The 22,882-nt window shown below is 33.3% G+C and overlaps 1 protein-coding gene and 1 pseudogene across 2 annotated transcripts; one reads left to right on the top strand and one right to left on the bottom strand.

Annotated features, from left to right (window-relative positions):
- Positions 1-22,882, bottom strand: part of LOC128547718 (uncharacterized) — a 39,868-nt pseudogene that overhangs the window by 12,209 nt on the left and 4,777 nt on the right.
- LOC123528675 (uncharacterized) lies at positions 356-22,882 on the top strand. 2 transcript variants are annotated; one of them, XM_053521621.1, is made up of 5 exons: positions 356-506; positions 12,256-13,930; positions 14,915-15,088; positions 16,182-16,352; positions 20,427-22,882. In XM_053521621.1, the coding sequence occupies exons 2-5, from the start codon at positions 12,271-12,273 to the stop codon at positions 20,567-20,569; spliced, it is 2,148 nt and encodes a 715-aa protein (XP_053377596.1). In that variant the 5' UTR covers positions 356-506; positions 12,256-12,270; the 3' UTR covers positions 20,570-22,882. The 2 variants fall into 2 exon arrangements, with proteins under 2 accessions (XP_053377596.1, XP_053377595.1); XM_053521620.1 differs by lacking the exon at positions 356-506 and adding an exon at positions 7,539-7,728.

Raw genomic sequence — 22,882 nt, 5'->3', positions numbered from 1 at the left:
ACAAGCTTAGTTTGATCCCAGAGTGTTGTGTTTTTTAAGGCGTCATAACCTAAATTTCAGTCATGCTCGCGATTGGAGAAGGAGTTTTGTACTGATTCGCACCCATAGAACACTAGCTGGGTAGGCTAATTTGTCACCGCAGGTAACCTCTCCTTCACTTAACCTTGGTATTAATTTCAAAGTTTGAATTTAGAATTCCACGAAAAATCAACAAGCATGCATGAATACAATAGATAATGGATTACACGATCGATAAAGCCCGTTGCAAAAACATGAATAATGCAGTTAATAACTATCCATGTCTACTTTCAGATTATAAATTTAGAATTCCTAGAAAATGAAACGAAGCGTTTTTCTTTACTATTTAATCATTGATTTGCAGTTGTAATTTCGCGCGAAGGAATTGCATTCACTTGAAAGATATTTTTTATATATAATTTGATAATTCACAATTTTGCTGGAGAAAGGTAGTAGCTGGAGCAAAACTTGAAAATTTTTAAATTCAGGTAAATATCATTTATGATGTATTTTAATTGTTGTTAAGGTTATGTTTACCGAATAAGCTTTACAATAAAACAATCAAACGCGGTTTAATATTATTCTTGTTTTCTTGAGATATACGTTGACGGTCTAGTAAGAATAAAAGTGAATTTTATCAATAGCGTACTGCAGCACTCATATTTAGCTAAAACACCGTGTTCTCAAAATAAGTCCTGACAAGTACAACGCGGGGATTGCATCATATACTCCGTGAAAAAATAACATGCACCGGTGGAAATTTGTTTAAACTGTTTATTTTTTTCATTTGTTTTTATTTCAAGAGTCGCTAAAATGGGTTTGAGGATGTATTGTATCACGTTATTATTGCAGAGTTCTGTCGTATCATATTGACGTAACGTCAAAAGTTGCGACCCATGCTAAAATTCTTTGAAGTGATATAAATTAATGTAAAGTTTTCAATGACTATTCATCCTATTTTCTTGAAAAAAGTATCAAAATATACAGCAATAATAAGGCTGTAGTAAAGTATTAAAAAGGTTATCGTTTAATCACAGTTATATGAAAAAACAACTCCAATTGCGTGAAAAATGACGAAAAAGTGTATGTAATTTGTAACAATTTTTTAAACAAACAGTACCTTTAGGGAAATTATTCTTTTTTTACGTGACTGAAATTGCGGGAAATTTTGCATGCTTTGTCATTGAACGTGATAACGTTTGTAAAGTTATTTTGACGGTTGTGAATACGTTAAAAAACAAGATGGATGTGTTTTCCGCGGCCGTTGAGTTATGTAATTTTCACTTAAAATAATACAAAATTAAGATATGTTGAGCTATAGAATGCTGAGAAAAATTCATTATGTGATAAAATCTAACTATTTTCAGATTATTTTACTTCGCTGTTTTCACAGTATCTGTATAAACAACGCTAAGCTAAAAATAGCCTTTTCTTTGTTTGTAGTTACAGGAATACAAGTTCTTAAAATTGTCACGTTTTCAATTATTAAACATATAAAAAATTAACCATGTTTTGTAAACTGCGATAACAAAATAAAAATAAAGTGTTTTCGTATTTTTTTTGTATTTTAACAAGTTTGACCAATTTCGCTTACTTTTCTCTGTAAAATGACAGTCTAATTTTGAAAATGCTTTCAAAGATGATATTTTTGTTTACGGATGAATGAGTTCTTAAAATTGTCACACTTCAAAAAAACTAACGTCAAAAGAAAATAACGTCAAGATGCGTTTCATTCTGTCTTTTTTCATTCAATAACGGCAAAATACAATGAATATACCTACAATGATAGAAAGGTCTACCATTTGTTTAAAAAGTGGATTTTCAAAGAGAACCATAAAAATTGATATGTATATTTCAGATTATTACCGCGGTCTTTACTATCCGAAAACAGGATCTCTGTCATACAAGATGACAATGGGAAAAAAAAACGCGCACTAATTCAAGTTTAATAATGTGTGTTGTTAAAAAGATCGAGTGGTGGACTGATTATATATATTAAGGATACAATAAGAAAGGGTGTTAAATTAGTTAAAAATGATATAGATTGTTTAATTTGGTTGAAATGCGATAAACGTTTTTTTTTAATATTGAGGATGATGTATATTTGGGATTTGTATATGTAGCACCAGAGTCTTCTCCGGTACACAATAGGTACAATGTCGACATTTTTCGGCAACTAGAAATTGATATTACGGAATATCAAGAAAAAGGCTGCGTATTCGTTTCTGGAGACATGAATTCGCGAATAGGCCGTAAAACAGATTTTATCAATAATGATCACACGCTAGGCAATACTGACCCGCTTTTAATTGATGCATATTTACCGCGAGCGACACGGGATTTCACAACAAACCGTTTTGGTGATAATCTCATTGACATCTGCCGATCTACTAATATTCGCATTGTTAACGGACGGCTATATGGAGATCAAAATGTAGGGAAATACACATGCATGACCTATAATGGGGAAAGTATAGTTGACTATGTGCTAACTTCCCAATCAAATTTTGATAAACTAGCAAACTTTAACATATGTGATTTTAATGAATTTTCAAATCATGCTCCGATACTATTTTCGCTAAAAACAATGACTAACAAAACGTTCAATACAGATACTTTCCGAAATTACTATAAGTGGAACCCGAAATACAAAGAAAATTTTGTGAATGATGTAATGACGGGTAGCAGAAATCTTGAGTTACATCTGCAGGAAAACATAAATAACGGTTGTGATTCAGACTCGTTAGCTAATATATTTACTAATTTCTTTCAAGTAAAGGCAGATAAATACTTTGTAAATACCGTTAGGTACGGTGGTACATATTTCACAGATACGGACAGATATAAGAAAAAATGGTTCAATGATGAGTGTCAGCAAAAACGTGAGTTATACAAACAAGCATTGTATCAATACAATTTAAATACTAACGATGTTACTCGACAATGTCTTATACATAAGAAGCGAGATTACAAAAATACATGTAAGAGAAGTAAGTCAAATTTCCATCGCGAGTTGAGTAAAAAAATGAACGATATGAGAAGAAAAACACCGCGCGAATTTTGGAAAATGTTTAAACGAAATACACAAAATGATAATAATGAAAACATAACTCTTGATCAATTTTATGAACATTTTAAACAATTGGCCGCAGCTGAACATGAAAATAATGAAGAATATATAGAGTTTTTGCAAAATTTCGACAATAACGTTGATTTGTCAAACCCTTCATACCAGGAGCTTGATAACCCTATAACGGCGTCGGAAATATTACGCGCGTCAAAGAAGCTTGGTAATAATAAAGCTTGTTCGCTCGACAATATTTTTTACGAATATTTAAAAGAAACTATACAGGTAATAGTCCCGTCGTTAGAATTATTTTTTAACCATATACTTAATACAAAAACATTCCCCCGAAGCTGGTCTTCGGGCATTATTATACCGTTATATAAAAAAGGAGATAATACGGACCCAAATAACTTTAGAGGTATAACTTTGATAAGCTGTTTCGCGAAACTATTCACTGTTATTATTAATGAACGGCTTAAACAGTGGGCTGAGCAAAACGGCATTTTGACCGATGCACAGTTTGGATTCAAAAATAGATATGGAACAGTGGATGCTGTCTTTATTTTGCATTCTTTGATTGAGAATCAGTTCAAGAATAAAAATAATTTGTTTTACTGCTTTGTGGATTACCAGAAAGCTTACGATTTAATTGACAGAAATTGTTTATGGTTTAAATTAATTAAACTAGGAATAGACGGAAAAATGCTTTCACTTCTTAGGTCTATGTACAATGAAGTAAAATTATGTGTTAGGCACATGAATACTTTGTCTGATTTTTTCAAATGTGAAATCGGATTATTTCAAGGGGAAATTACTTCACCAATTATGTTCTCGTTATTCTTAAATGATATTGAAATGCACTTACAACAAAATATAAACGCAGGTTTAACAGTTGAGCAGATATCAATTTTTTTGATATTATTTGCAGATGATGCGGTATTGTTATCCGAAACTATGGAAGGATTACAGAACTCGCTGAATAGCTTAGAGCAGTATTGTAATAAATGGAAGTTAACGGTTAATGTTCAAAAAACCAAAATAGTAGTTTTTCGTAAGGGTGGGGCACTGAATAGGCAATATAGATGGTCATATGCTGGAAACGAAATAGAAATTGTACAAAACTTTAATTATTTGGGAATTGTTTTTTCAAGCGGGGGATCGTTTGTGCAAGCAACTAATACGCTCAGTGGAAAAGGTCTCAGAGCTATGAACATGTTATTTAGCGTTACAAAGAATTTACATACACCGATTCACATAATGTTTAACTTGTTTGATTCATATGTATTGTCAATTTTGAACTATAATTGTGAAGTATGGGGTTTCCTTAAGGCAGAAAATATAGAACGTGTACATAAGAAATTTTGTAAATGGTTACTAAATGTGAAAATGACTACTAACACTTTATCCTTGTATGCTGAATGTGGTAGATTTCCTTTATATATTGAAAGGCATGTTCGTATTATTAAGTATTGGTTAAAGCTGAATACATCTAAAAGTGAAAATTGCATTCTCTATCATATAGTAAAGAATCAAAGATATAGTATAGAACACAATCAAAATGTCAGTAACTGGACATCCAAAGTGCGAAAATTGTTGCAAGACTCGGGTTTTGAAGAAATTTGGTTATTTCCGGAATCTGTAAATATAAATATGTTTATACCAGAATTTAGGCTAAGGCTGAGAGATATGTATATTCAGAACTGGCGTACAAATATGAACACGTGTACATCGTTATACATATACAGAGAAATTAAGTTGTCATATGTAAAATCTGAATACTTAGAAATTTTAGACAATAAAAAATACAGAAATGTAATTGCAAAGTTAAGATTAAGTTCACACAATCTTGCTATTGAAACGGGAAGACATAGACAAGTAGATAGAAGTCAAAGAAAATGTACCATGTGTGATTTGAATGATTTAGAGGACGAATTTCACTTTGTTTTAAAATGTCCATATTATAGTAATATTAGACAGCAGTTTATTCCAAGATATTATGTAAGACACCCGAGCGTTTTTAAATTTATATCTCTTATAAACTCGGATAGGAAATCAGTATTGATAAAACTAGCTAAATTTTGTATCCAAGCATTTGAGGTTAGAAACCAGGTAAACATAAATTAAAGTTTGTTGTTGATATTTTTATCTATGTCAAGCTACTGACTGTAGTTTAAAGTTGATGTACATTTGCCACGATTGCTATACATTTATTGGGCGATGTAAATGAACACTCTCACACGTTTTGACAAGTTTTGACTGTATTGACATGTATTACCATTTCTTTGTGTTTGCATGTTTGTAAAATTGTATTATTTATGACGATGGGCTGTTAAGCTTAAGTCTTAATAAACTATATGTTCTGTTCTGTTCTGTTAAAGAAATTGATTGCAAACACTCTATTTCGTTACCGGTTTATTTACATGAAACCATTCTTGACATTATGGGTGAAATCTCACAGTTATAAAGAAACAGAAATTTACGAGACAGAAAAATGTTCTTTAACATGCAGATATTATAAAAGGTAATATCTGTACTGTCAAAATGTTTTTATTACATTTAAATGTACGTTTTATTATAAGTATGCATTGTTTTTATAATATACCATAAAACAAAAATATGCCTGACATGAAATAATAGCATTTAGACGTCCCGTTTTTATCATATGTAAACTACTGATTTTTTTATGATTTTGACGTCGTTTTATGTTACACTAATGGGTTGCAACTTTTGACGTTACGTCATGGCATTTCTAATGGCTTCGGCATATGTCCAAACAGGGCCGTGTGCAGGATTTGTTTGCTGGGGGGGCCCAACCTGGGGTGGGTTCGGGAGGGGTATCCCCTCCCGATTGTGATTTTTTTTTTAATATGGCACATGAATAGATGCATTTTCCTGCTACCTGAAACACCTTTAAGGATGCATGAATGTATTATATATTTAAGGAAAAGTCTACTTTTTAATCATTTCATCAAGCCTTTTCAATGTATATTTGATTGTACAGTCACAGTGTATGGACTTATTTTTCTGTATGATACCCAGTTGAAAAAAAATGTTGAAGTTTTAAGATGATTATTAAGTAGACTAGCTCCTAGACTATGATGATTTTTTTTCACATTTTTATGATTTCATGTAGTAAACTGAGCCAGTCTATATACTATGTCCAATATTACAATTTTAACATCATTTTAGGAAATCTCTAGAATAGACTGGCTTTTGTCTCTGTGAACATAAAAAAGAAAAAAATCATAGAAATATCGTAATTATCAGTCTAGTGGCTAGTCTAATTATTAAGGGTATCCTATTTGCAAAATGGCCAAATGTTTTTAGACTTCCAACAAAACAAACGAAGTATTATGACAATTACTATTTACATCACAGATTTCAAATGACAATGAACTCTTAACTGTACCAAAGATCTATAAAAATAAATAGATGTGTATTTTATACTTCTTTGACTGTACAAACTATAACATCACAGCACATATTAAATGATATTTTTATGTATAAAACCCCTTATAAGTAACACGTTTTAGATGCATTTAGTAAGATTTACTGAGAAACTACTTTTAAAACTACGAGATTTTTTAAGTAAGGTTATTGGACCCAAAAGAGTAAAATTGATACAGTAGTTTCAAATTCATAATTGTTGTAAAATAAAAAGATAGGATAAATATCTATCAATTTAATAAATTTGGGGAATGTGCCTTAATGTAAAAACAAAATACAACCATCATAATGTTTCAATTTTCAGATTCATTTTATGATTTACTTAACAAAACCAACAATGTAATGATCATTTTATAACACTTCCAAAGAGTAAAAAACATAATAGTTTCTCCACTACCCAATCAATACCGATCAAGCGATCAAAGAAGCATGCACAGATAAACTTTTACCTGTGACATGCCTGGGGCTAATTTCCACTACCGGACACGGTTTTATGGCTCTTTAGCCTGTGTATTGCTGTCAAATCAAGCTAGTTGCGCTGGTGTATAAATTTGTTAATTGAGGGGCCCATAGTAATAAAAATCGTAACTAGCCAGCCAGCTGGGGGGGCCCGGGCCCCCTGGCCCCCCACCTGGACACGTGCCTGCCAAATATGGCTTACATAGACAGTATTAAAGTACTATATTGAATATTTAAGTGCCGTTAAATGTTGAATAGTACTTTTTGATGATAACATTCAGCATGACTTGACAATATAGACAATATGCCGTTTTGTACTAGTTCGCACCCAAAGAACACTAGCTGGGTAGGCTAATTTGTCACCACGGTTAACCCGGGCCCTACTTCACATAACCTTGGTATTTAGTTTCAAAATATAAATTTAGAATTCCACGAAAAATAAACAACCATGCACGATTACAATAGATATGATTACACGATCGATAAAGCCCGCTGCAAAAAACATGAAAAATGCCGTTAATAACTACCCATGTCTACTTTCAGATTATAAATTTAGAATTCCTAGAAAATGAAATGAACCGTTTTTCTTTACTATAGAAACATTGATTTTTAGTTTTGATTTCGCGCGAAGGAATTGCATACACTTGAAAGATATTATTTTTATATAATTTGATAATTCACAATTTTGCTGGAGAAAGGTAGTAGCTGGAGCAAAACTTGAAAAAATTTAAAATCAGGTAAATATCATTTATGTTGTATTTTAATTGTTGTTAAGGTTATGTTTACCGAATAAGCTTTACAATAAAACTATCAAACGCCGTTCAATATTATTCTTGTTTTCTTGAGATATACGTTGACGGTCTGGTAAGAATAAAAGTGAATTTTATCAATAGCGTACTGCAGCACTCATATTTAGCTAAAACACCGTGGTCTCAAAATAAGTCCTGACAAGTACATCGCCGGGGATTGCATCATATACTCCGTGAAAAAAAATAACATGCACCGATGGAAATTTGTCTAAACTGTTTATTTTTTTCATTTGTTTTTATTTCAAGAGTCACTAAAATGGGTTTGAATCCTTTTAAACGATCTTGTTCATGACGTTCATGGCAGATCGAGGATGTATTGTATCACGTAATTATTGCAGAGTTCTGTCGTATCATATGGCATTTCTAATGGCTTTGGCATATGTCCAAATATGGCTGACATAGACAGTATTAAAGTACTATATTGAATATTTAAGTGCCGTTAAACATTAAATAGTACTTTTTGATGATAACATTCAGCATGAGTTGACAATATAGAAATAGCGTTGGAAAGTCCACCCGCTTGGCTCATTAGGGAGAGCGCAGATCTACGGATCGCGACGGAGTCATGACTTTGATCCCCGGGCGAGGCATATGTTCTCCTTGACGATTTGATAAAAGACACTGTGTCTGAAATCATTCATCCTCCATCTCTGATTCATGTGGAGAAGTTGGCAGTTACTTGCGGAGAACAGGATTGTACTTGTACAGGTAGACTTATTAAGTTATATAACTGAAATTCTGTTGAAAAAGGCGTTAACCTCCCCCCCCCCCCCCCCTCAAAAAAAAATTAAAAAAAAATTGAATACATGAAAAAATAATAGAAAAAAAAATGATACGTTAGAAAGATCAAAATGCGACGACTTTATAATGCCAGATAATAACCTGCAAATTGGCAAGAGAGCGATTAATGGAAGTGGCGCCATTTCAGTAAAATAATGAAATGCATAATTCACTTATTTAGGAGATTATTCTCACATATCTTAAAATGTGGTAACTAGTCCAAATAATAAGCAGTGATCTTGACTTATTTACATGTGGTTTCTTGCAAGATATCCTACTGAATTAACAAAAATGTTCGCGGCATTGCAACCTCTCGGATTTATTGAGAAAACCAACATTACGACCATCGTCATTTAATGGAATTTTCTCTCTCTCTTCCCTCCCCCCACCCCGCCACCCACTCCCGGCCCACCTGCTCTCTTCTCTCCCTCCCAACTTTCTGTCCCGCTGCATTCTGTTAAACAGACCTTGAATGAGACTTTGTGTTAAGGACAAAGAACAGAGTGTCGAAGTACGTGGCGGTACTTTACGGCGGTCACACGAAATTTAAAACTCTGGTACAAATCTATGTACCAACGCAACGCTTGATATCTTTAATTTGTTTCTACTCACCTTGGCGTCGGCGTCGGCGTCGGCGTCGGCGTCGGCGTCGGCGTCACACCTTGGTAAAGTTTTTGCATGCAAGTACATACAGCTATCATTTAAAGGCATATAGCTTTGAAACTTATTTTTTCTTTTTCTAGGTCAATTACCAACCTCACTGGGTCAAGTTCCATAACTCTGACATGTATTTTGAGCAAATTATGCCCCCTTTTGGACTTAGAAAATCTGGTTAAAGATTTACATGCAAGTTACTATCTCCGAAACTAATGCAAATATTGCATTGAAACTTCACATGTGTCTTCGTGGTTATAAAACTAGTTGATAGCAGCAAGTCCCATAACTCTGACCTTCATTTTGGCCAAATTATGCCCCCTTTTGGACTTAGAAATTCTTGGTTAAAGTTTTGCGTGCAAGTACATACAGCTATTACTAAAAGGCATATAGATTTGAAACTTATTTTTTCTTTTTCTAGATCAATTACCAACCTCACTGGGTCAAGTCCCATAACTCTGATATGTATTTTGGGCGAATTATGCCCTCTTTCGGACTTAGAAAATCCTGGTTAAAGTTTTGCGTGCAAGTACATACAGATATTACTAAAAGGCAAATAGATTTGAAACTTATTTTTTCTTTTTCTAGATCAATTACCAACCAGGGATGTGCCGAATTATAATTGTAATTTAATTAATTATAATTAATCACAAATTTTGATCTAATTGAACTTAATGAATAATTAAGCACAAACTAAATTAATGTAATTGAAATTAATTAATTACTGACTTAGATTTTGGTTGTAATTGTCAATTAAATCTAATTACTTTCAATTACTTTGGCTTTTTTACTGATCAATGGGCGTGTGAAATTTTCACAGTGACAGTAAATAGCTGACAGGTATTGTTGTATCAACAATCAGGTGTTAGAAGTGTTAACCCTATTCAGATCTGTTAAGTGTGATACATTTTAGTCACTAAACCTAATAATTAGGAATATACAGAAATAAAATCTGGAAAGTAGATCCCTCGAAAGCACCGAGAACAAGGCAAACAGTGAAAATTGCAGACTCGGTTTGATTGAATCTGTTCATGAGCAGTTATGGAAAATGCAACACTGCCCACGCCCCCTTGCACCGGCTTAAGCAGTATTCAATCTTCAAATCTAAATGAGTTGAAATCAATGATCCCGAAGGACCAGAAAATATAACAACACTGAGATGAAGTCGGGGCGATATTGATATTGAAACTTGTCACAGACAAAATTTTTTAGGCACTTATGTTCTTAAAGTGCAATAAACCTTTGTGAGTTGCAGGATAGGCCTACTGTCTCATATGAATGTCAATGTGTACATTTGCTGATACGAACTGAATGACTGAATTTCAATATGCTTTATTGCTGACATTTGCTGATATTAACATGCATGTATTAAGTAAATGATTTGATTTGCTACTTTTATGCACATTTTGCCAAAAAAGCTTTGAATTGTAAATAATTATGTTGAATAATAAAAATTGTTTTGCAAATGACTGAATTGTTGGAGATAAAATAATTAATTATAATTAATTATTTTTGGCAAAATAATTGTAATTATTATAATCAATTACTTTTTGAAAATGGCTTGTAATTTCATTTAATTTAATTATCAATTTTCTCAATGTAATTGGAATTAATCAATTAATTTTGAAAATATTTAGGCACATCCCTGTTACCAACCTCACTGGGTCAAGTCCCATAACTCTGACATGTATTTTAGGAAAATTATGCCCCCTTTTGGACTTGGAAAATTCTGGTTAAAGTTTTACATGCAAGTTACTATCTCCAAAACTAATGCAGATATTGAATTGAAATTTGACATGTGCCTTCGGGGTTATAAAACTAGTTGATAGCAGCAAGTCCCATAACTCTGACCTTCATTTTGGTCAAATTATGTCCCCTTTTGAACTTAAAACTGTTTTGATATTTAACCTTTTGGGCAATATTTCCCTGCTTCTGGGACAATATTTCGAATCGTCGAGCTTGGCAGTCTTACGGACAGCTCTTGTTTACTTTACAAAGCCTTAACCACAATGTATTGTCAACTTTACAATACTTTTACAATGTTATGTCAATAAGATATTGGAGATGAATTAGAGTGTGAACAATTTGAAGATCTAATCCCGGTTTTGAAAAGATCACAAAATTACAGTTGATTATCTAAAATAACAAAAAAAAAAAAAAAAAAAAAAAAAAAAAAGAAAGGAAAAAAAGAAATACCGAGCAAATAACAAAATCTAAGGCGAAACACGAGTGTAGTTAATGACATTTCACAAACATGGATCATGTATCAGTAAAGACGGCCATTTGTCCTTGTCATAGATATTATTTCATTAAAACGGCGTTGTATCGTTATTCTTTTCATGCATTTTCTAAATAGAAAGCGTGTTGACAGAAATGTTAGACAGTTTTGAAACATATTTTGAATGTTAATATTAATCCCTGACATTATATTTTTGCATATAATGAACCTTTGGCAGAACTATATTCTTAGACATTTTACATTTTAACACGAAGAAGCGGTCGTACGTCTATGGAATGATGACGTGTGAGCTGTTTTGGCAAAGAAAGTACCATTTTCAGCACAAAATAAGTACTGATCATCTTACGACTTACGCATAAGCGAATGGCCTTCACTTATGTACGAAAATAGCTTGAACTACTTTCGTACCCATGATGGTCAGATGGGAGACTAATTACTTGCACAAAAGCATTTATTCTAAGTTTATAAGTATGTTCACACAGCATCTATAGAAATAGATCCGCTTTCATTTCGAAACGTAATCAGTGGACGTTACGGTGAAACACGAATTTGATAAACATTGTACTAAGACTGCTACTAGCATATTGTAAAGCGCCTGACAGTTTATCGAACCAATATCACAACGGCATAACTCCCTTTAAGCCCTTATTTACGTTATGAGAAATAACCAAAAATCATGAAGATAAACAGTTTTGACTTATTTCAGTTGCTAGGGTTTGCCATGGAAACATCTGCTTTACACAGGCAGAATAAAAATATTATTCTTATATCACTTTATTTAGATATACCACATTGCCATGGAGATAAAAACCATTACAAAAACAGTCATTACGCTACTGTTGTTAGGGCTAATTTGTACCGTAAGTACACAGCCGTACAAACGACCAGACGTGCAGCCTCCAGCGGACAATCAGACAGACTGTGTATGCCAACCGGATGTCACACTTTGCAAGTGTACTTTTGAGGTAGAGCACCGTTTGTCTATGGTATTGCATAAGGAAAGAGAACTAGTTCGCCCTGAAATGGGGTTCTTAAGTAAAGTCAGTAACGGCAGGAGATTAACAGAGGAGGAAACTGAACAAGTGATCACAACTGATGGTGTAGAGTCCAGACTTGTTATTGCCATAAATGGTAAATTTCCGGGTCCCAGAGTAGAAGTATTTGAAAACCAAGAGATTGAAATCACGGTGGTCAACAAATTCCATACAGACAGTGTTACAGTTCATTTTCACGGCATTCATCAAAAGAATACACCTTGGATGGATGGAGTGGCATTCGTTACCCAGTGTCCGATATTACCTGGACAAAGGTTTGTCTACCGCTTCAAAGCTTATCCTCCAGGAACTAGTTTCTATCATGCGCACATCGGAGACCAGCGTAGCATGGGTTTATACGGACCGTTCATCGTTCGTAAAAGAGACACTGAACCAATCAGCGAAATAGTTGTCACATTGCAAGACTGGAATCACAATATGGACGCTGAAACAGCATATCTAAGAATGATTACAGAACAGTATGATTTCAATGTTAATCCTAGTAGAATAATACCAACAACCTTCTCTATAGATAGTGGAAAGTTTAGCCGATTTGAATTTCAATCTGGACTTGTCAATGGAAAGGGAAGGTACTGGGAGAGTTTTAATAATCACAACAGCGCACCACTAGAGAGGTTCCACGTGAAAACCGGAGCATTGTACAGGTTTAGAGTTATAGGCGCAATGACCCTTTATCCAATGAGGGTATACATCGAAGGTCAAACTTTGTCTCTTAGGTCTTCTGATTGTTTTAACTTGAAGAATACCCCTGTTCAGTCGATTATTGTTCATCCTGGTGAAAGGTATGATTTTCATGTAACTTTCCAGGATACTAGTGCAAGGAAACAATACTTATTAATTGCAGAAACGATTGAAACTCGTGAAAGTCATGGAAAATATCATGCAGCAGAAGCCATAATTGAAGTGGACAACGCTCAAGGAACCGTAGATCTCTATCCTAATAACAATAAAGATGAAACGTGTAATATTCATTCGGAATGTAAAGTATTCAACTGCCCTTATGGCTACAGCGGAACTAATATTAGGAGTTGTATGAACTACAATGACGTCCATAACACGGACCCACTTCGTGATCCTTCGAAAGTGAAAGGGAACAAGGTCGACAATGAGTATTTCTTTAACTTCGCATTTCCTGGATTCCCAGGCAATACCCCAGGGTCAGTTAATGGAAGGCAATTTATCTCGCCGACTTCACCTCTTCTTACACAACCGAACGCCCTAGCAACTCGCTGTAATGAGGAGACATGCCAGGAGAATGGTATATGCAACTGCACATATATAGTTGAGATTCCCGAGAACAAACTTATACAAATGACCTTTATGAACATTGGGAATGGCTCCGGATGGTCCCACCCGGTACATCTACACGGAACATCATTCTTTGTCATGAAAATGGGCTTTGGTATGCGTTTTATTATTTGAGATTGTACCTGAATTGATAATGTTCAGTTTATAAACGGACTAACTATCAGAAAATAGAAGTGAACAATATTTCATCAAGTTCATATATTCCCTTTTCAATATCATCATAATATGTTTAATCAGTATAACAGGTACATATCTGAACCTTGAATAAATATTTGTTTTAGCTGTAAATTGTAGCGTAGTGCACCTGATCGTTGTATCTGAAGTTTGTCTTTAAACACAACACGATTATGACAATTCTAACATTTTTATTCACTACGAAGAGCGATGCACAGTTACATATTAATGTTCAATCTGATTTCACAGATATTATCAATGTTCAATTAGCCTTTTAAAATTAATGTTCGATCTGATTTCACAGATATTATCAATGTTCAATTAGTCTTTTAAAACAGTTTTGTGAACAACTCTATAAACACATTTTCTTAATCATAAATGTACTTCAGCCTAGCTTTTAACAATACTTATTAAGTTTCAGCTCATGAGAGCGGGACAACCATGTCCCTTAGCCCGTCACCTGGGCAACTCCCTGAACACAGAGTATATTGAGTATATATAGGAAAAATTCACGGATGTTTTACACCCTGAAGCTACTGTACAGTTGACAAGTTTTATCTGACTTTTGAAATGTACAGTTAAAATCTTAATTATCCGATTATAAACATAGGCATTACATTACAATTTGATACCCGGAGACCATTACGCTCCATTTGTTTCAGCACAAATCGTTAATAACTTAAACATTTTAACTTTAAACCATTTCAGTCTTTGTTCAAATTATAAAAGCTTACCCTGACAAATGTAATATAAGAAGAACCGAGAGACCGAGAGACGTGACTATCGGTAATTTATAAAACTTAGCCTGACATTAGTGGTATGACCTGTTTCATACTGTGATTATTATCATTATTATTATTGTGATTGTATACCTTTAATGTAAATAAACATTTTGCTGCGTCAGGTACATACGATACTACAAATGGACGACTGGTAAATGAGACGAGTGATATTCGGTGTACGGGATCGTACGGGTTCTGTTCCCAAGCGGTATGGAGAAACAATAAATGGAGAGGTGGTAATATCCCAGAGCAGAACCCAGAACCTCCAATCAAAGACACTGTAGTTGTTCCCACGGGTAAGGTTCTTTTGAGAAATAAAACAATTAGTACTTTATTTTAGCTCGACTTGAACAAGGAAGTCCATTGAATGTTCCGCAAAAGCTGGTACCAGACATGAACAGATTCAATAAAACCGAGCAGTTATTATTTTGCTTGTCTTCAGTTCATCCTTCTAATCATCTTGTTATTAATTTGATTATAGACTGATGGAGTGGTGCAACTAACTGGGGTCCTACCTTGTTTGGTTGAGTTCACTGCTTTCAAAGAATCTTCTTATATATTTTGTTAATGTATATTGTGCTAGGGGCGGAGACACGGTCGGAATATCCGCGACGCTCTTGCAACTATCTTTTTTGTGTGAAAACAGAGACCACAGATCTATGTCCCATAGCTGTTCTTCATAATTAACTTTTATATATCCAATCAATTTTATTGTGCAAGACTATAATATATTTTCATAACACTTAATATTTTGTATTATGGCAAATAAACATGGTCTTTTAGAGGAGTTTCTGTCTATATCAAATATATCGACAGAAAGATTATCCTAAGAGTTGAAGCTAAATTCATGAAAAACATCATGTTCCAGTTAACGTAAAAAGAAAAATGACAAGAACTGTCGATAGTCGGCGCATTTTAGATAAAGCCATAAAATACGAATTTCTTTGTATACTTCATTGATAGCTGAGACACTTTTCTTTTTCAAAATTCTATGCATATCAACCTCTCATTGCTTTGAGCTTAAACTTATCAAGCAAAGTGGTTTTCTAAAAATATTCTTGTTATTATTTATTTATTTTACTTTATTTTGAATATGCAGATATTATTATTTCGACGATTATAGAAGTGTTGTGTGCGGTTAGGCAAATTGAATGATGTTTGATGGTGTGCAATGTTACTAGAAAAAGTCAGATTCTATCATTGATAGAAAAGGCGTAATCGGTTACTACGATTCAGCTTTGCGTCAGACACAATTATGATGATGTTGGTTTGCTGTTTAAAGAAATATAAAAATAGCACTTTGAATGAAAACACAACAGTATTTCATTTTAATTTATTTTACTTTATGGTCGAACAGTTTATCAACGTGATCAGTGTCTTTTTGTACAGGCGGTTATGTTGTTATCAGATTCATCTCGGACAATCCCGGAATGTGGTTCCTACACTGTCACATAGATCTTCACAACACAAACGGTATGGGTATGGTCGTGAATGTCAGTCCCAATAATCATCCAAAACCACCCAAAGGCTTTCCAACATGTGGAAGCTTTTATAATGACGGTAGGTACAATTTTTACAGAGTTGACGCGGATTATCTAGCTTGGTTTAATTGGCAAGATCGCTTGCCTTTTTCATGTACATAGAGCATTAATAAGATATGTTCTTCTGTTGAGTCTAGGTTTAAACTGCTATTCAACATATTTGAATCCTTCCTTATGTTGAAAATTTATCCAGTTGCCATCCTGAATTAATTCAAATTAATTGTTAAGGGACGCAGGATGAAGTTAAAACTATTTAACCTTTGCAATTATGTTGGTTGCTGGTTTAGACAGCAGTATTCATAATAAAGGGTTTTCCAATGTTGAAGGACGCTCGCTACAGTTTCGTAATTTTTTTCTCAATAATAGATTTTGATGAAATGTTTTGTGTTAAAAAATCATGTTATGATGTATTGAAAAATGAAATAAAAATACTAGGTCACCAGCTTTGTTTCAATTTAATTTGCCACTAGATATGGTGCTATTTTTAACATTTTTCAAAATTTCAATTATCCTAAAATATATTTCAGTAAAGTACAATAATCAGCATAAATTTGATATCTAAGCATTTTTATAACGGAAAACAATATATCTATTTGAAACATGCTCAGAAAAATCAAAAGAAAATGATTTTGTAAAGAAAGGAATACTTGTTCAGCAGACCAAAGGGCTATTTTTGCATATTTTTGTCAATTTTAAGTTGGTACTTCTGCTATTTTATCGAGTTTCACATAATAGAATTTAATCAAAATCTGCATATACCTTTGGTTATGTCTACCTGATCTAAAACAAAAAGAAAATTGATAGGTCACCGTATTAGATTTCGCTTAAATCAAATTACAACGAGGTGGGGTGTGGCGGGCATTTATGCAACGCAGGTTGGTACGAAATACTCTTTCAGTGTTTGAGCAAATGACTTAGAGATATATCAAATTATCAAGCGGCAGATTTCTTAATAAGCTGATTTTAAGGTGTTTCTGAAGCATTTTGATGTCATAGAACGATGAAAGTTTCCGCCTTTCTCCGAACAAAACCTATAGTTTAAGAATACGGATGTACGGTATTGGTACGGTACGGGATTAGAAATAGCTGTGACTCAATGCAGAGTTGGAGCGCAGGTATAAATTACAGACTCTAGTATATGTCGGATTGAAGCAATTTGAACTAAAAGTACTTTAAATGTATATATTTTGTAACCATGGTGATACTTACCTTTAGTCAGTATATTATACATTAAATGCATGCGAATATACAGTAATTTGCGAATTTTTGCCGTACGCGACATTAGATAATCACTTCCGGACATGCGCAGAAGACCGCTCCAACTCTGCAATGAGCTACATCGATTAGAAACACAACCAAATTGGCACGGTGTTGGGGTAAATCTCGACCCGTCCGGAAAAACTGTAGCGAGCGCCTTTAACATATGTTCAACAAGACCATATAGGCAAACTATAAAATCCGTTGTTGCTTAAATGTGATGAATAATAATGATATCTGATTTAGAACGAAAGTAAATAATTTTAAGATACCGCAAGCTCATGTAATATCTCTAAAGTTATTTGCTTCGTTTGTATTTCTAAAGTTATTTGCGTCGTTTGTACTGTGTTTCAGTAGTTTAGTAATTCCTTCTGCCCAAGACTCCGGAAAATGGTCACTTTATAACATGTTGTTCATTAAATCTACCAAGTCAAGAGCTATACTGTCACCCATTTCTACGGACTCGTTCATACTATAGAAATTATAATGGCTTTTTAAAAGTTCCACAATAAATCAGTCTAAACGGTCAACTTTCCATTTTATCAACATCTTGTCACGGTATTCACACTTTACAGACAAGTTTATGCTAATGTCCTCATTTTTATTTTCATCTTTATAAAAGCAGTAAAATCTATTTCAACTTTATTCACACTTACAGTTATAATTGAATTTTTGTCACCCGTGAACAGATTTTCTTTTATAAATTTCCGTCGTGGTTTCGCAACTTGTGAAAATAATGAGTTTGATATTCCGGTCTAATACTAAACCAGACATCCTCGATACATAAGTCTCAATACAATTTTACAAGTTGCACGGTAGATCTCATTGTGTCATGTCCTGGTAAAAATAAGAAAATATTTGATACATTTTGAAGTGCAGTAAACGATATTTGTTAAAAAACGGGCATTAAACTTGTAATGATAAAAAAGTGAACTGGCTCCGCGGCGTGAACTTGATCCATCGTGTCAAAAATGAGTACAAATAGGGGAAACCATCCGCTAACCACATGATTTCTCTTGTAATAAAATATGCTTCTCAAACAAATCTGTGCTAATTCTGTGAACTCGTTAGATTGTACCAATCGGGAGGAATATATGATCGTTTTAAACGGGCCTTATTTCACCAGTTTCAGAGATAAACAAATCCTCTGCAATTCGGTCTTCCTGTATGTAAGAAACAAAAAGTTATGAGTGGAGCAACATTGCTCGTTTATTGAGATATGATTCCAAATTGTTACAGAAAGAACAAAATCAACTCACCCTCTTCGTTTTTTTTTTTTTCATTTGCGTTAATTAATTATTGCTTCTTTCTTCAATCCACACCGGAAACGAACCCCCTCCCCACCCCCCTACGCAAAAAAAAAAAACCAACAAAAAAACAAAAACAAAAAAAAACCCCGGAATTTACCAGAAATCAGAGCATTAGGTTAAACTAAAATTTAGACCACAAATTGTAGTAGTGGTGTATGATATAAGTTTCCGTGACAAATTCTGTCATGTTATCATTTAATTATGAAAATACTACCTACATGTCAAGCATAGATATGTCATGTGATGGAAATTAGCTGTACAGAGCAAACAAAAACATAACAAAACAGTCTGGACTATTTGAGTCCGTCATTATGGAAATACCATTTTTGTGCCATTTCCCTATTGAGAGTCACTATACCTTATTACTCGTCTGTTCTAAACAAGACGGCCAACATAGCCCTAAGACGCTTACCCGACCGTGACCTTGGCTAAATATTTCTTGTCACAAGAAAAACAGTTTACTGTGTTATAGTACGGAATAGGATAAATATGAACCATACATAAAACCATGTTTTTTATCCTTAGAAATGAGTCTACTAAAGTTCTGTTTATCTTATTTGGGTTTGCATCTGTACTTTTTATACTCACATGTAGATAATCAAAGTAGCAGTATTTTTATTGCCTTTTTTTAGCTTAGCTGCACTTTGTTCAGGATGAGCTATTAGTATAGACAAATGGTCCGGCATTCGTCGTCAGCATTTTTACTTAAGCTTATCCTTTGCCTGAAACTACTGGTCAGAATTACAACAAACGTTGTTTGTATCAATCTGGCAAGGTGACATTTCTCAAATTTGTTCAGTTCGGGGACAGATACCAAATTTCAGGGACAACCAGAGAAAAACAATTGCCTTTAAACCACCTTTTCTTATGAAACGCATGATGGATCTTCATCAAACTTGGGCTGTAGAATTGTTGTTAGTCTCCCTATAGATTTGTTGAAACACAGGCATTTGACCCGCTTTAAGGGACGCTAGAGCTAAAAATAGAAGAAGAAAAAACCTTTCACCCATTGATCAACGTAGTCTGATGAACCCATTCAATGATCTTCATTGAACGTGGTCTGTAGCGTCATTGCAAAATTCGCTCAAAGTTTGGACGAATTTGGACACATTATACCATTAGGGGCCATTAGCTAGAAATAGAAAAAAAACTTCAAACGATTTCTTCTTTTGAACCGTTTGATGTAATGAACCTTCATTACATTTAGTCTGAAGCATAATTTTACGGTCTTCTCCCGAATCTGTTCTGGGGCACTTGACATGTTTTGTGTTTTTTTACTAAACCCAAAAGTTATTATTCATGATTCCTTGCTTTAAGCATATATCCGATGTAAAAGAGTCAAGGTCAGGTGAGCGACTGGAATATATGACCTTTTACTTTTAGATTTCTTGTCGTTTGTACTTTTGGAATGTTTTATGTAAAGAAATTTGGAATGTTTGTAATATTTAAAAATATTATGACAATAATTATATATAAAGATAACAAGAACAACAGTAATAAAATTTATTTTAAAATATCTTTTTCAGGTACACCACAGCCAGACCCCGACCCGGATAGTCCACTGTCTGTTGGGGGGATCATTGGAGTAGCGTTTGGAACATTCTTTTTCGGAATACTCACAGTGATAGTTATTATCTGGGTTCGGCGTCGGTATTGTGGAAATAATTAAATATTATCTTTACATGAAAAGAAAAGCATGCACGTTTTCATTAAAACACAACAGTATTGACGTCAAGTCTATTAGCTCATTTGGTGCAAGAAAGCGCATAGAAAGAGTGCTACCAGATTTTATTTGCTATTATATTTAAGACGTTTTAGTTTCGAAATGATATAACAAAACAGTGTTACGCTTCACACACCTTAAACCAATTTTCAGGCTCGTACGCATTCCTTCCTTATTCCAAAAGACGCGTTTTCCGTCCCCTTATTTTACCTTATTAAAATACGGTTCATCTGGCTTTTAAATCTCTTCCCTGATTCATCGACTTTTTTCCAAAAGAGAAATATTGAGATCGAAATAAAATATAGTAAGGCCATGTTTAATATATCTAAATTACCAAATCAGTCACACCTCTCTAGAAATAATTCACTTGGGCTACGCAAAATATAACCTGCTCATATTGTTTTGATATAATATGGTTCTGCTGTATATTATTTCGTAAGTATTCTATAATTGTAGGTAAGTTATTCAATAAGTGTTTAATATACCATAGGATGACCCGTCATATTGTTGTTATAATTTTTAGCCCAGCCCTTTTGTATATTTGCATTGATGTATTTTTGAATGATAGTTGTTTGTACAATATAATATGATTACTTACATTTATTTTTCATTTAGAATGATAGTTGTTTGTACAATAAAATATGATTACTAACTTTTTTTTTCATTTAGAATGCTATATATACTGCAAACATTTGGAAAAAAAAAGATGCACAATTTTATGGTTTTAGTACTTGCATAAGCTTTAATATGCTTATAGAGTATATCTGCTTCAACAGATTCAATAAAACCGAGTAAATATTATTTCATCCTACTAATTTTTAGCACAGCCCTTTTGTATATTTGCATTGATGTATTTTTGAATGATAGTTGTTTGTACAATAAAATATGATTACTTACATTTATTTTTCATTTAGAATGATAGTTGTTTGTACAATAAAATATGATTACTAACTTTTTTTTTCATTTAGAATGCTATATATACTGCAAACATTTGAAAAAAAAAAAGATGCACAATTTTATGGTTTTAGTACTTACATAAGCTTTAATATGCTTATAGAGTATATCTGCTTCAACAGATTCAATAAAACCGAGTAAATATTATTTCATCCTACTAATCAACTTGTTATTAATTTGATTATAGACTGCTGGAGTGGTACAGCCAATTAGGGCCCTACTTTGTTTGGTTGAGTTCATTATGCTTACAAAAAATCTTCTTATATATTTTGTTTATGTAAATTGTGGCAGGGGTGGGGACACGGTCGGAATATCCGCGACGCTCTTGCAACTATCTTTTTTTTGTGAAAACAGAGACCACAGATCTATGTCCCATAGCTGTTCTTTATGATTAAATTTTATGTATTCAGTCAATTTTATTGTGCAAGAATATATTTTCATTGCACTTAATATTTTGTATTATGGCAAATAAACATGGTCTTTTAGAGGATTTCTTCCAATATCAAATATATCGACAAAAAGATTATCCTTAGTGTTGAAGCTAAATTCATGAAAAATATCAGGCAGATAACGTAAAAAGAAAAAAATGACAATAATATGGTTCTGCTGTATATTATTTCGTAAGTATTCTATAATTGTTGGCCTTTGACCGGCAAATTATTCAATTAGTGTTTAATATACCATAGGATGACCCGTCATATTGTTGTTATAATTTTTAGCCCAGCCCTTTCGTATATTTGCATTGATGTATTTTTGAATGATAGTTTTTTGTACAATAAATATTTTTACTAACATTTTTCATTTAGAATGCTATATATATTCTGCAAACATTTGAAAACTAACCAATGTGATTTTTAGAAGAAAAAAAGACGTGCACATTTTTATGGTTTTAGTACTTACACATGCTTTTAATGTGCTTTGAGAGTATGTCAGCTTCTTCCGATATTATTGAAATCATTGATAATTTCATGTATCTTGGATTTAGTTTCATCTTCACCGGTAGTCTGGTAAACGTCGTTAAAGCTTTACATGATCAAGCCATTAAAACGTATACTCATCTCTTAAATGTTTTGATAATATTGATCGTGATATTAGAACCAAGTTATTCTTTTTGCTTCTATAATTGTTCCTATGTGAAAATTTGGTGTATACACACATAAGAGGTAAATAAGTTATAAATTCGTTTCAAGTTACAATAAGTATGGAATGATATTCAAGTAAAAAATCCATTCATGTATTATATACTAAATGACCTATTCTTGCATGTGAATTACATTGATTCAATATTAAACTAATATTCTAATA

Source organism: Mercenaria mercenaria, chromosome 13 (genome assembly GCF_021730395.1).
Source record: "Mercenaria mercenaria strain notata chromosome 13, MADL_Memer_1, whole genome shotgun sequence".
Classification (NCBI taxonomy): Eukaryota; Metazoa; Mollusca; class Bivalvia; order Venerida; family Veneridae; genus Mercenaria; species Mercenaria mercenaria.
This window is presented reverse-complemented; position numbering and strand designations above follow the sequence as displayed.